The sequence below is a fragment of the Schistocerca piceifrons genome, chromosome 1 (assembly GCF_021461385.2).
Source record: "Schistocerca piceifrons isolate TAMUIC-IGC-003096 chromosome 1, iqSchPice1.1, whole genome shotgun sequence".
NCBI lineage: Eukaryota > Metazoa > Arthropoda > Insecta > Orthoptera > Acrididae > Schistocerca > Schistocerca piceifrons.
In genome coordinates, this window is record NC_060138.1 from 204,459,244 (window position 1) to 204,475,004 (window position 15,761).

The 15,761-nt window shown below is 37.3% G+C and overlaps 2 protein-coding genes across 2 annotated transcripts; one reads left to right on the top strand and one right to left on the bottom strand.

Moving 5' to 3' along the window:
• Window positions 1-4,491: 4,491 nt before the first annotated feature.
• Window positions 4,492-5,298, top strand: LOC124799889. Its single transcript, XM_047262957.1, has 2 exons — window positions 4,492-4,660; window positions 4,938-5,298. The coding sequence occupies exons 1-2, from the start codon at window positions 4,492-4,494 to the stop codon at window positions 5,276-5,278; spliced, it is 510 nt and encodes a 169-aa protein (XP_047118913.1). The 3' UTR covers window positions 5,279-5,298.
• A 2,593-nt stretch (window positions 5,299-7,891) lies between these two features.
• LOC124800047 (putative nuclease HARBI1) lies at window positions 7,892-8,464 on the bottom strand. The gene has a single exon (XM_047262969.1). The coding sequence runs from the start codon at window positions 8,462-8,464 to the stop codon at window positions 7,892-7,894; it is 573 nt and encodes a 190-aa protein (XP_047118925.1).
• Between the last annotated feature and the right edge of the window lie 7,297 nt (window positions 8,465-15,761).

The window sequence follows — 15,761 nt, forward strand, 5'->3', positions numbered from 1 at the left end:
TATGGGCTTAATTACATCAATTACAGCATTTGGCAAACTGTTTTTTTTATGGGCATATTCCTTCCCTGATTGGTACTTACACCATGAGTCGTCACCTGTGGGGCACAGTGCATGTTGTGGTTCTCATTTGTTGATGCAGTATGGAAAAGTAATGCCCATAATGCTCTCCTCATATGCTCAATGTTTCTTGTAACTTTGCCTAATTGCACACCCATAATACTTCCGCAATCTATCAATTGCTTCATCTGCCAATATTCCTCCTCCTCCAAGGGTATTACCATCTCTAAGCTTCTAGGATCCTAATGTCTGCTTTAATTTGCACAAGTGAGCCCCCTTGCGCTTCTGCACATGTCCAGTGCACACCTGTTTTTTAATGTGAATATCATTGCCATAAGGTTTGAGTTCCTCTACTGCTTTATATCCCTTAAAATCACCATCTCCAAGATAGATAGTGTATCATCCATTATACCACTCCTGCGATCTGGAAAAAATTGCTTTCATTCCCTCTACTTCCATCACTCCACTCGTGCCGTGATAATTTGCTTCATAACTTTCACTATGTTCGTCCTTGGTATAATCCTTACATCTACAATGTTTTGAGAGTATAGCAACATCAGTTACTTTGCAACTGTCTCCACTCGAAGCTGTCACAACTCCGTTTAGAGATTTATGACCTCTACAATGCCATGATCCATCTAAAGCAAGAGTTAAATCTCTACAATTCCCATTATCTGTCACAGCTTCTTCAACTGCTTTCTTCATTGTTGCTTGAGCAATATCTTCAGCAGAAGATCTCACCAATCCATTATAAAATCCAAACTTGGTTGGTGGTTTTGGCAAGTTCATAATTCCACATAACATTGTTCCTGCAGCACCGCCTTTGCCAATGCAGCGCAAGCCATACACTAGCCTAACAATTATATCATACACCTTCTTTCCACTATTACAAATAAGAGGAATACTGTTAGAATTAGAAAACGAAACTTCTGCAGCATATTTGTTAGACTTCAATAACATTTCATATGCCAAACCAATGTGTGAAGTTATTTTCAATCCTACTCCTCTTTCTTTGCAAACTTAGCATAATACACCATGTTTCAAAATATTAGAGAGCAAGGAAATGTTAATTAATTCATTCACATCATTACTGTCACTTACATAGTTTTCAAATTTTCCTTTGCTGTCGCAAAGTTTCTTGCTGGAAGAAGTTCGATCACATTCATTTGGATTAGTCAGTGAAGCAGTCTGAGCAGCATCTCCCTTCGAAACAACAAAAGATTTCTTCTTCCACTGATTGTGTCTTTTCGTAAACACTCGATCGCTGAAACAGGGAATATTGGTATCCACAAACAGATCACGTAAAACAGGTACGAGAAAAATTCGTCAGATACGCAAAATTGAACATCTAAACAACACAAAGCAAACTCCACAAGTCCACACACACGGTGTAGCGTTTATGTTTACCGATATGAACAGTCACTTATCACAAAGATAAATGGTCATACGAATAAAACGGAGAATATAATTTATCCAGAATGAGATTTTAACTCTGCAGCAGGGTGTGCGCTGATATGAAATTTTCAGGCAGTTTAAAACTGTGTGCCGAACCAAGACTCGAAATCAGGACCTTTGCCTTTCGCAGGTAAGTGTTCTACCAACTGAGCTACCCAAGCACGACTCACGCCGCATCCTCACAGCTTTACTTCTGCCAGTACCTCATCTCCTACCTTACAAACTTTACAGAAGTTACAGGAGTGATAATAGCCTGTTTTGTTTTGCACAACATAGCAAAACATATAGAGGACGAGGATTTTGAGGCATCTACTGATGATGACAACCATCCTCCAGTACTGGGAGAAGAGGAAGCAGCAAACGTACGTGTACATGGAACAAATAGAAGATGGAAAATTGTTAATGTAATACGTCAACTGTAGTGTATGGGAGTCTGCCAAAACATTGCATAATTAAACCGGATTTGTATATTTTTTGTAATTACAATAATTTTTCCTGATGAAAATAAAAACTGCGCTCTGATGTTACATAATAAAATGCAGTTTAGTGTTTTTCTTCAAACTCTGTCATCGACTTTACTTTCAACAAAAATTGTTTAACATGTAACAATTCAAACTGGAACAAAACTTTCAGATACTGCAGTAAATATCTTTGGACACAACAGGTTAACTTAAATTGCTGGCACCTTAATGTCATTTTTGTACTGTAACTTCAGCAGATTGATGGCCACAAGTTTTTGTTTTACTCTCCAAAAAATTGTTTCAAGGATGTGGTGAAGGTATTTGCCAGGTTCTACAGTAAATAAGTGCACAACTGTCTAACCTGCACCATTTAAAATAGAAACAAGTTACTCTTTTCCCTTTACTTTCCCAAAAAATTGTTTCAAGGATGTGGTGAAGGTATTTGCCAGGTTCTACAGTAAATAAGTGCACAACTGTCTAACCTGCACCATTTAAAATAGAAACAAGTTACTCTTTTCCCTTTACTTTCCCAAAAAATTGTTTCAAGGATGTGGTGAAGGTATTTGCCAGGTGCTACGGTAAATAAGCGCACAAACTGTCTAATTGCAACATTTAAAATAGGAACAAGTTACTCTTTTTGCGTTACTTTACCAAAAATTGTTTCAAGGATGTGGTGAACCTATTTGTCTGACACAACAATAAATAAGTGCATACACTTTTTAACATTTCAAGTTGAATTATGTTACTCTTATTGTTTCATTGAAAAGAAATTTGCACTGAATAATTTTTGTAAGAGGATATGGATTTGGTTAATGAGGAATGTAAATGAATATGTTTTTATTAATAAAAATCGGTGCTGTAATACATTACACAATTTGTTTATCTTTATCTGCACACATCAATTTCTGGTGCTTTCTTTTCAGTATATCTAGCTGGTATAATAGCACCAGCCTTTGCAACTCTGAATTGGACAAGCTAACTGTTTCATCGGTTTCCATGCTCAATCTCCACTGTTTAGACACTCTCTCATGCCCCAAAATAGGTGATTGAGCAGGCATGACGACTTCGGGGCCCATCAGATCTGTATTCTGTGGTGCGACAATATGCGGTAGCTGCAAAATTGATCCTGGTTCATAGAATGTGCAGTCTGTATAAGTTACCTCCGAACTCCCTGGGGAAGAGATGATAGAGGTGGAACCACCTTCTGCACAAGCTCCTAATAAAAATAAAAAACAAGTAATAGTAGTGTGTGTCATGATTCAGTTTCTAGTTAGTATATATATAGCAAACAGGTTTACACAGAAATGTGGTAAGGGTTTGTCCAATTTCATGCCTAGTACACTGTGATACTTTTACAGAAAAGTGGCCAAATATTAGATGAATTTTACCAAACATTGTTTCATTTTCACACGTTAAAAATAAGTATTTTTCTGATTCACAATTTCAAATCATTAAGCACATAATAAAAACAAACAGAAAGTATGGGACATACCAGGAACTCTGTGGATAGTTGGGTTGCAGTCATCTCCGTCCAAAACCTTCAAAAATATATGTTCCCAATTTTTCAGGGAAATCTTAATGTTTCCAGTATTATTTATACCCGTCTTGGCCTTGATGCATGATTTCATATTGTGCAGTTTCTCCATAATCTGCCTGTCTGTCATTTCTTTCCCAAAACTAACCCTGTAACTGTGTTTTATTTCCTTAATACTATCTGCCTTCTTTCTTCTTGCAACCAGAGCTTGCGATTTGCTGATGACTGCTTGATAATCTTTCATAATGTTCACGAAGGCTAATTCTGAATCTTCCGTTTTGGCACAGAAATAATGTGAGAAAAACTTTCGCTATCACAAAACACATGCAAAGGAAACAAACTGAGAACCAAAGATGTTGGATTTTTATCTCTTTGCTGAGAACTTACTCAATGGGTTGTATGAATAAAAACGAGAACATTCTCCAGAGTTGATACTCAGAGCAAAAGAACATTCTCAAAGAAAGTTCTCAGTTTCGTATGAATAAAAACTAGGAAGCATAATCTCTGACCCTGGAGTACTTTCTCTCTACCTCCCCTCCTTACTGGGTTGTATGAATAAAAACGAGAACATTCTCCAGAGTTGATACTCAGAGCAAAAGAACATTCTGAAAGAAAGTTCTCACTTTCGTATGAATAAAAACTAGGAAGCATAATCTCTGACCCTGGAGTACTTTCTCTCTACTTCCCCTCCTTGCTGAGTAAGTTCTCAGCAAAGATATTAAAATCCAACATCTTTGGTCCTCACTCACTCTCAGTTTGTTTCGTTAGCGACTTTGCGCGTGTGTTCACTGTGTTGTGTTAGCGAAAGTTTTCTGAAGTTATTTCTGTGCCGAAATGGAAGACTCAGAATTAGCGTTTGTTGACATTATTAAAGATTACCCCGCAATTATCAGCAAATCACAAACTCCGGCCGCAAGAAGAGAGAAAGCGGATTGTCTTAAAGAAGTTCAACACCGTTATATGGTTAATTTCGGGAAAGAAATAATGGACGTGCAGATAATGAAGAAGGTACACAATATGAAATCCCGTATCAAGGCGAAAACGGATGTGAATAAGACGGGAAACATCAAGATTTCACTGAAAAATTGGGAGCAGATATTTTTAAAGTTTTTGGACGGAGATGACTGCAACCCAACTATCCACAGAGTTCCTGGTAAGTCCCATACTTTTCGATTTTTTAATTACGCGCTTAATGCTTTGAAATTGTGATTCAGACAAATACGCATTTTTAACATGTGAAAATGAAACAATGTTTGGTAAATTTCGTTTACTACATCACCACTTTTCAGTGAAAGTATCACAGTGTAGTATGCATGAAATTGGACGAACCTCCCCCACATTTCTGCGTAAATCTGTTTGGTATATTTACTAACTAGAAACTGAATCCTGACATACTACTATTACTTTTTTTTTTTTTTAATTTTCATTAGGAGCTTGTGCAGTAGGTGGTGGTACCACCTCCATCATCCCATCACCAAGCAATTCGGAGGTAGCTGACACAGACTGCATGTATGAACAGGAGTCAATTTTGCAGCTACCACTAATTCTTCCAGCCGACCATATGGACCTCGTGGGCCCCGAAGTCGTCGTACCTTCACAATCGCCTGCTTCGGGGCATGAGAGTGTGCTTAAACGTCGGCGATTAAGCATGGAAACGGATGAGACACGTAATTTGTCTACTCCAGAGCTGCAAAGGCTGGTCCTATTGTATCAATTGGACATACTCAAACGCAAGCGGCAGAAATTGATGCGCGAAGAAGACAAACAATGAAACAAATTTTCTGTAGTGTCTTATTTACATAACGAATTTTATTAATAAAAACATCTTTTTAAAGTGAATGTTCATTTTCATTCCTCATTCACCAAATTCCATATCCTCTTACAAAAATTATTCAGTACAAATGTCTTTACAACGAAACAATAAGAGTAATATAATCCAATCTGAAATGTTAACAATAGTGTATGCACTTATATTGTTGGGTCTGGCCAGTATCTTCACATCATTGAAACAATTTCTGGTAAAGTAAAGCAAAAAGAGTAACTTGTTTGTATTTTAAATGCTGCAGGTTAGACAGTTGTGCACTTATTCACTGTAGCACCTGGGAAATAACTTCACCACATCCTTCAAACAATTTCTAGTAATGTAAAGCAAAAAGAGTAACATGTTTTACTGTAGCATCTGGCAAATGCCTTCGCCACTAATTTTTGGTACAGTAAAGCAAAAAGAGTAAGTTGTTTGTATTTTAAATGCTGCAGGTTAGACAGTTGTGCACTTATTCACTGTAACACCTGGCAAATACCTTCACCACATCCTTGAATCAGTTTCTGGTAAAGTAAAGCAAAAATAGTAAGTTGCTTGTATTTTAAATGCTGCAGGTTAGACAGTTGTGCACTTGTTCACTGTAGCACCTGGGAAATATCTTCACCACATCCTTGAAACAGTTTCTGGTAAAGTAAAGCAAAAAGAGTAAGTTGTTTGTATTTTAAATGCTGCAGGTTAGACAGTTGTGCACTTATTCACTGTAGCACCTGGCAAATACCTTCACCACATCCTTGAAACACTTTCTGGTAAAGTAAAGCAAAAAGAGTAAGTTGTTTGTATTTTAAATGCTGCAGGTTAGACAGTTGTGCACTTATTCACTGTAACACCTGGCAAATACCTTCACCACATCCTTGAAACAGTTTCTGGTAAAGTAAAGCAAAAAGAGTAAGTTGTTTGTATTTTAAATTCTGCAGGTTAGACAGTTGTGCACTTATTCACTGTAGCACCTGGCAAATATCTTCACCACATCCTTGAAACAGTTTCTGGTAAAGTAAAGCAAAAATAGTAAGTTGCTTGTATTTTAAATGCTGCAGGTTAGACAGTTGTGCACTTATTCACTGTAACACCTGGCAAATACCTTCACCACATCCTTGAAACAGTTTCTGGTAAAGTAAAGCAAAAAGAGTATGGGTGAAGTGGGGTAAGTGTAGCCATGGGGTTAATGTAACCATGGCTTATGGTGCCTTAAAGAAGCTGTATTTTTACCTTTGATTTATCACACATGTTAATTTACTCCTTTCTTTGTTATTTTTAACCAGAAGTTGTCAAATCTGACATAAATTGGTAATTAATTTTTGGACTTGAATGGACGTCTACATTTTCACTCTGCGAGAGAGTGACATACTCAAAATTCAGTTCTGCCTGAGCCTACTTTGGGTCACAAGGGAGACCTGACATTTGGTGTTACGTTTGATTCATACAACGTTCAATGACTGAATAATAGTTAGGGCCTAAGTGTGAATATAATAAGTTGAATTAGGGCAGTTTAGCATTAAACACAAATTGCCTACAACTTTAGTTCAATTTCCATGAAAAATAATAGAAAGTGAACTTATAAAGTGAATTTCTCTTGAGGCTACATATTTTATTATTTTTGTTAAATTGCCTAGTAAAGAAAAAAAATTACTTTTGTAGAATTTAAACTAATAAATTACTGGCCTAAAACAAAAATAAGTCATCTATGATGCATTCTGTTTCAGTGTTTTATGGTTTAGGCTAACACTTATTTTTTAGTTTAGCTAAGATTTTCTGTGTATTTCATAATATACAAAGAGGCGTGTGCTTTAGTTCATATCTTGAGTAAAATTTAAGATATTTTAATAATTTAAAAACCCTCAAATTCAGTAAAAATTGGATAATCAGGTCACTTATCCCAAGTCTCTTTTACAATGCTCTGTATGGGTACAACAATGCGGGGTTACACTTGCCCCGAACCATGGGGCAAGTGTAATCTCACAACACAAAATTTTGAAAACAATTATTTGACCATATTATTATTTTTTTTCAAAAACAAAATGTGTATTTATTAAAAGTCAGTAAGTCAAACTTTAAGCATGAGAAATTTCAAAATCATATCTTCAATAACAAATTGCCAATTTGGTGTCAAAGTTGAACTATGCCAAAACATGGTTACACTTACCCCACTTCACCCTAACTTGTTTGTATTTTAAATGCTGCAGGTTAGACAGTTGTGCACTTATTCACTCTAGCACGTGGCAAATACCTTCTCCACATCCTTGGAACAATTTTGGTAAAGTAAAATAAAAACTTGTGCCATCAATCTGCTGAAGTTACAGTACAGAAATTACAGTAAGGTTCCAGCAGTTCATGTTAACCTGTTGTGTCCAAAGCTATTTACAGTAGTATCTCTGTTCCAAATAGTTACATGTTAAACAATTTTTGTTGAAAGTAAAATCGATGATAGAGAATGAAAAAAAACAACACTAAACAGCATTTTATTACGTAACATCAGAGCACTGTGCTTTATTTTCATGAGGGAATAATTACAAAAAAATATCAAATTGGGTTTAATTATGCAATTTTTGGGCAGACACCCATACATTACAGTTGTCGTATTACATTCACAATTTCCCGTCTCCTATTTGTTCCACGTACACGTACGTTTGCTGCTTCCTCTTCTCCCAGTACTGGAAGATTGTTGTCGTCATCACTAGGTGCCTCAAAATCCTCATCCCCTACATGTTTTGCTACGTTGTGCAAAACAAAACAGGCTACTATCACACTGGGGATTTTTGTTTGGGCAAGCCTTATTTTATTTTGGAGAATTGGGAAACGCCTTTTCACTTGTCCAAAGCACCGTTCGATTATCACCCTTTCCTTAGAGTGAAGTCTGTTGTATGCCCTCTCATCAGGTGTTTCTGGATTTTGAAAGGGTGTCATTAACCACGGTGCAATGCCATATCCTTCGTCTCCTAAAATTAGGGCGTTGCACTGGTTCTCACGCAATATACGATAGACATCGGAGTTTCTCCATATCCTAGCGTCATGTACAGACCCTGGCCATGAAGCATCAACACTCGTAAACATTTCACTGTTGTCACACGTCGCCTGCACGTTTATAGAAGGAAAGCCCTTTCGATTGACGTATTCGTCTCCATGTGAAGAAGGTTTCATTATAGGTATGTGAGTGCAGTCTAGGGCCCCTACCGCACATGGAAACTTGTATCTCGATTGCCAATTAACTTTCGCTGTTTCTAATTCGTTAATGTTTCTCGGAAATCTGATCCACAACGGTGCTTTCCTGTTGACCTGTTGCAGAACGTACGAAAATGTTATTGATACTGTAGTCTGGTGTACTCCCAAATCTTCTCCTACACCTATCTGAAAACCAGGATCCGCTAAATAGCGCAAAAATATTTTCATTTTGCATTCATTGGAAAGGGCGCCTCCTCTTCTTTCGTGATTTTCCGGAAGAAAATGATTCGCCAGCCAATTAATGTTTTGACTGTTAAATCTATACAAACTTCTACAGTTCCTTTCTTCTGTGTTCCTGCGTACTACGTATATCTTTCTTTGCCTTCCAAGAAACATAAATTCCGCCATTTTCGCTAAAAACACTCGGTAACGCTTAATAACAACACAACACAACACAACTCACTCAGCTCGAAGTATGCTATGGAGCTCACTCACAAAAACAGAGAATGTTCTCCGCTTGTGAGAAACTTCTTTGGCTTTATTCATACGAAATCGGAGAATATACTTTGCTTTGAGCAACTTCCCCCACCCTTCACCCCACACTGAGAACATACTCGGGTGAAGTATATTCTCAGACTCGCTTTATTCATGCCAACCAGAGAACTTTCTCCGAACTTCTGAGTATAAAGTATATTCTCTGTTTTATTCATACGACCGACTGAGTAAGTTCACTGCAAAGAGATTAAAATCCAACACCTTTGGTTCTCAGCTTCGACCATAGATATTGGTAGACTGGTCATGACGTATATTTCGTGGCACCAACATCTCTACTGCTATACCACGTGACTATTGGCAAAACAATGGTGGTATCCTGTTGAGCTTGTAGTTGTACCGAGCGTTTTGTGAAGGGAAGTAACATTAAATTTCACGTGTAAGTATTATTAGTATAATTTAGCGGCACTTCTTGAATACTGATAAACTATTGTGTGTATCATATCCTTACCCAGAACGCCACAGTTACGTAAATTGGCGGTTTGAAGTGCTGTGTGTGTTTCCAGGCGCACATTGCAATCGTATATATTTCTTGAAATGGTAAGCTACAAAGCTGCTTTTTCTCTTTCGTATAGGTTTCCAAAGGATGAACGGCGCAGGCAGATGTGGATACAGGCAGTAAAACGAAAAGATTTCAAGCCTACTGCGCACACACGCATCTGTTCGAAGCACTTTGAAGAATATACAGTATATACAAAGATGATGTGACTTACCAAACGAAAGCGCTGGCATGTCGATAGACACACAAACATACAAAATTCAAGCTTTCGCAACCAACGGTTGCTTCTTCACGAAAGAGCGAAAGAGAGGATGTGAGTTTTAAGGGAGAGGCTAAGGAGTCATTCCAATCCCGGGAGCGGAAAGACTTACCTTAGGGGGGGAAAAAGGACAGGTATACACTCGCGCGCGCACACACACATATCCATCCGCAAATACACAGACATATTGTGTGTGTGTGAGAGAGAGAGAGATATTTATTACCAATAACCCTTCCCCCTCCAAAAGCAATGGCAATGTGCATTGCTACTACATAAGAAGAAAGGATGATTTTTACTATCCTGGATTAAATCTGACGGGTCAAAAAGGGGTGAATTATGCTGGTATTATTTTAAAGAACAATTTGCAAAAACAAGTTAGGGGTTTGATTTCTCATCAGGGTTTAGATTTATTTTGTACTTCCCAGTTACAAAACATACGAATATCAGAAACAAATACTGAATACCATTTGCAAAAAGGTAGTTGTATGGCCTATGTTAGTTTCCAGATAATAAGCTGTAATGTATGGGATAAATAATATGCTGCTACAAAAATCTTTGGTCATTTACCAAAAAGCATTACGAGCCTGACAGATAGCCAACCAGCATTTAAAATCAAACTAAAAGAATCTATGAATGACAGCTCCTACTCAGTAGACGATTTTTTAGGTATAAATAAGTGATTGGAAGAATTGTCATGTAATGATAGGTCTACCTTTCATTAAACTGACACATCATTGCGAAGTATCGTATTCATGATCTGTGGAACAAGTATTCATGTAAATAGGTACTGATTTTGTAGATATCTTATTTGATACATTTACGAAACAAACTGTTTAAACAAAAAAAGAGCTTTCAAATGAAACTGCTTTACGTTTTGTGGGTGAACGACACAACTGAGTTCGTTACATTCCATGTGAACACGTGTGTTTACGTTAGAGGTTTCGTTGTTTATGCCGATTTATGAAGTCTATAACACTTTCTACAACCAAGGCTCTAAAACACACACACGCAATATTTACATTTTATGCAGTGCATAACGCGTATTGTTAGTAGAGAATGCATCTCATAATTGGTAACACTGAAATATTTGCGGCAAATATATTGCCGAACATCGAAAGTGTTTCAGCAGTTCACAAAGTTCATTGTGAAGTAATGGCTGTAAAACTAAATTTGTACAGTGGTTACGCAATAATTTATCACTTCTAGCTGTGTTTACATAAGCTACATTTAATGTGGTGAAGTTAGCAGGAAATCCACTGAGAAATACTGGAAGTGAAATCAGGAATCAGAATGCTGCCTTGAAATCCCGCCGACGTTCTGCCAACAGTCACGTGATTCTATGTTGCAGCCACGCCAGATGTATAGCCGCTGCACTGCTTGCCCAGTCTATTAGTATCTATGGTCGAAGGTTCTCAGTTTGTTTCGTTTGCGTGTGTTTTGTGTTAGCGGAAGTTTTCTCAAGTTATTTCTGTGCCGAAATGGAAGACTCAGAATTAGCCTTTGTCAACATTATTAAAGATTACCCCGCAATCATCAGTAAATCACAAACTCCGGCGGCAAGAAGAGAGAAAGCGGATTGTATTAAAGAAATACAGCACCGTTATATGGTTAATTTCGGGAAAGAAATAACGGACGGGCAGATAATGAAGAAACTGCACAAAATTAAATCCCGTATCAAGGCGAAAACGGATGTGAATAAGACGGGAAACATTAAGATTTCCCTGAAAAATTGGGAGCAGATATTTTTAAAGTTTTTGGACGGAGATGACTGCAACCCAACTATCCACAGAGTTCCTGGTAAGTCCCATACTTTCCAATTTTTTAATTACGAGCGCAATGCTTTGAAATTGTGATTCAGACAAATACGTATTTTCAACATGTGAAAATGAAACAGTGTTTGGTAAATCTCGTCTACTATACCACCACTTTTCAGTAAAAGTATCACAGTGCACAATGCATGAAATTGGACGAACCTCTCCCACATTTCTTGCATAAACCTGTTTGGTATATTTACTAACTAGAAACTGAATCCTGACACACTACTATTACTTTTTTTTTTAATTTTCATTAGGAGCTTGTGCAGCAGGTGGGGGTTCCATCTCTGTCATCACTTCACCAAGGAATTCGGAGGTAGCTGACACAAACTGCATGTATGAACAAGAGTCAATTTTGCAGCTACCACTAATTCTTCCAGCCGACCATATGGATCTCGTGGGCCCCGAAGTCGTCATACCTTCACAATCACCTGCTTCGGGGCATGAGAGTGTGCATAAACGTCGGAGATTAAGCATGGAAACAGATGCGACACGTAATTTGTCTACTCCAGAGCTGCAAAGGCTGGTGCTATTGCATCAATTGGACATACTCAAACGAAAGCAGCAGAAATTGATGCGCGAAGAAGATAAACAATAAAACATATTGTGTAGTGTCTTATGTACATAACGAAGTTTATTAATAAAAACATCTTTTTAAAGTGAATGTTCATTTTCATTCCTCATTTACCAAACTCCATATCCTCTTACTAAAATTATTCAGTACAAATGTCTTTTCAATGAAACAATAAGAGTAATATAATCCAATCTGAAATGTTAAAAAAGTGTATGCACTTATATTGTTGTGTCTGGCCAGTATCTTCACCACATCATTGAAACAATTTCTGGTAAAGTAAAGCAAAAAGAGTAAGTTGTTTCTATTTTAAATGCTGCAGGTAAGACAGTTGTGCTCTTATTTACTGTAGCACCTGGCAAATATCTTCACCACTAATTTTTGGTACAGTAAAGCAAAAACGGTAACTTGTTTGTATTTTAAATGCTGCAGGTTAGACAGTTGTGGACTTTATTTACTGTAGCAGCTGGCAAATATCTTCACCACATCCTTGAAACAATTTCTGGTAAAGTAAAGCAAAAAGAGTAATTTGTTTGTATTTTAAATGCTGCAGGTTAGACAGTTCTGCACTTATTTACTGTAGCACCTAGCAAATATCTTCACCACATCCTTGAAACAATTTCTGGTAAAGTAAAGCAAAAAGAGTAATTTGTTTGTATTTTAAATGCTGCAGGTTAGACAGTTGTGCACTTATTCATTGTAGCACGTGGCAAATACCTTCACCACATCCTTGGAACAATTTTGGTAAAGTAAAATAAAAACTTGTGCCATCAATCTGCTGAAGTTACAGTACGGAAATTACATTAAGGTTCCAGCAGTTCATGTTAACCTGTTGTGTCCAAAGCTATTTACAGTAGTATCTCTGTTCCAGTTTGAATAGTTACATGTTAAACAATTTTTGTTGAAAATAAAATCGATGATAGAGAATGAAAAAAAAACCAACACTAAACAGCATTTTATTACGTAACATAAGAGCAATGTGCTTTATTTTCATGAGGTAATAATTACTGTAATTACAAAAAATATCAAATTGGGTTTAATTATTCAATGTTTGGGCAGATACCCATACATTACAGTTGTCATATTACATTTACAATTTCCTGTCTTCTATTTGTTCCACGTACACGTACGTTTGCTGCTTCCTCTTCTCCCAGTACTGGAAGATTGTTGTCGTCATCACTAGGTGCCTCAAAATCCTCATCCCCTACATGTTTTGCTACGTTGTGCAAAACAAAACAGGCTACTATCACACTGGGGATTTTTGTTTGGGCAAGCCTTATTTTATTTTGCAGAATTGGGAAACGCTTTTCACCTGTCCAAAGCACCGTTCGATTATCACCCTTTCCTTAGAGTGAAGTCTGTTGTAAGCCCTCTCATCAGGTGTTTCTGGATTTTGAAATGGTGTCATTAACCACGGTGCAATGCCATATCCTTTGTCTCCTAAAATTAGGGCGTTGCACTGGTTCTCACGCAATATACGATAGACATCGGAGTTTCTCCATACCCTAGCGTCATGTACAGACCCTGGCCATGAAGCATCAACACTCGCAAACATTTCACTGTTGTCACACGTCGCCTGCACGTTTATAGATGGAAAGCCCTTTCGATTGACGTATTCGTCTCCATGTGAAGAAGGTTTCATTATAGGTATGTGAGTGCAGTCTAGGGCCCCTACCGCACATGGAAACTTGTATCTCGATTGCCATTTAACTTTCGCTGTTTCTAGTTCGTTAATATTTCTCGGAAATCTGATCCACAAGGTGCTTTCCTGTTGACCTGTTGCAGAACATACGAAAATGTTAGTGATACTGTAGTCTGGTGTACACCCAAATCTTCTCCTACACCCATCTGAAAGCCAGGATCCGCTAAATAGCGCAAAAATATTTTCATTTTGTATTTATTGGAAAGGGCGCCTCCTCTTCTTTCGTGATTTTCCGGAAGAAAGTGATTCGCCAGCCAATTAATGTTTTGACTGTTAAATCTATACAAACTTCTACAGTTCCATTCTTCTGTGTTCCTGCGTACTACGTATATCTTTTTTAGCCTTTCAAGAAACATATATTCCGCCATTTTCGCTAAAAACACTCGGTAACACTTAATCACAACACAACACAACTCACTCAGCTCGAAGTATGCTATGGAGCTCACTCACAAAAACAGAGAATGTTCTCCGCTTGTGAGAAACTTCTTTGGCTTTATTCATACGAAATCGGAGAATATACTTTGCTTTGAGCAACTTCCCCCACCCTTCAACCCACACTGAGAACATACTCGGGTGAGGCATATTCTCAGACTCATGCCAACCAGAGAACTTTCTCCGAACATCTGAGTGTAAAGTATACTCTCTGTTTTATTCATACGACTCAATAAGGAGGCGAAGCAGAGAGAAAGTACTCCCGGGACAGGGATTATGCTTCCTAGTTTTTATTCATACGAACCTGAGAACATTCTCTGAGAATGTGCTTTTGTTCTGAGTATCAACTCTGGAGAATGTTCTCGTTTTTATTCATATGACCCAAAGCCATACAATATTGGAAAACAAAACACTGTCTAATTCCGCAAAGATACCCTGCTTGCAGCCAGCAAGTGGCACCATCAGAGGTGACACACTAAGTCGCTACAACCGTTTATGCAGCACGTCAACTTTGCAGCGATCAAAAACGCACTTAGAATTCATTTAGAAGGGTGAAACTTGATTTCTTTTATTCAGAAAATCCAAATAATTTTATAAAGAAAAAAAACACAAAAAACGTTAATTTTGTCATTTTCATCGTTTCGGCTCCCCTTAATGGAGTACCATTTTACACTGGATAAAATGACTTCAGAAATCAGCAAATGTATTACTTCAATAGATTCAATCCTCTTTTTATAATTATGTAGTAATATGTATTTCAAACAGATTTTAACAAAAGAATAAGAGCAGCAAACTGCTTACTATCTAAACCAATAAATATCATTTAACTTAAAATGGGCATCTTATTATTTATTAATATTCACTGGATATATATTAATCTACCACTTACAATAATCAAGAAAGCTAAATATGCCAGGTATGTCTACCAACTCTTAAATTGCTAACCCCATATAAAAACTTCGAAATCGCTGGACATCTGATCCAAATCGTATTATTTTCCTGGGCAAATACATTTTGTAGAGGCGTTGCAGTGCTGGCGTGCACCTCCTACCGACCAGTAGATAGAAACTACACACGAGAATTATGGGAATTTGTGAAAACGCATTATAGAGACGTTCATGTTCAAATGTAGTACTAGTTTGTAGTAAGGAAATAAAGTCCGTTTTAATACAGCTCAATGAGTAGAAGGTAAATGATATATAAATTATTCAGTTGTCACGGTGTATACCATCGCCGATTGTTGGCGGTTTCTCATTGTCTCAATAAAGAAATAAGGAAAATACAGGGTGTTCCGAAACGAGCTTTACAACTTTGATCGTAGATATTTCAGATACATGTTAAAAGGTGAAGGTTCATTTATATATACATAAATTTACAGGGCAGCATCTGATATTAAATTTTAAAAACCAACCAAAAATTGATATGATAACCGAAAAGTCCGAAAGAG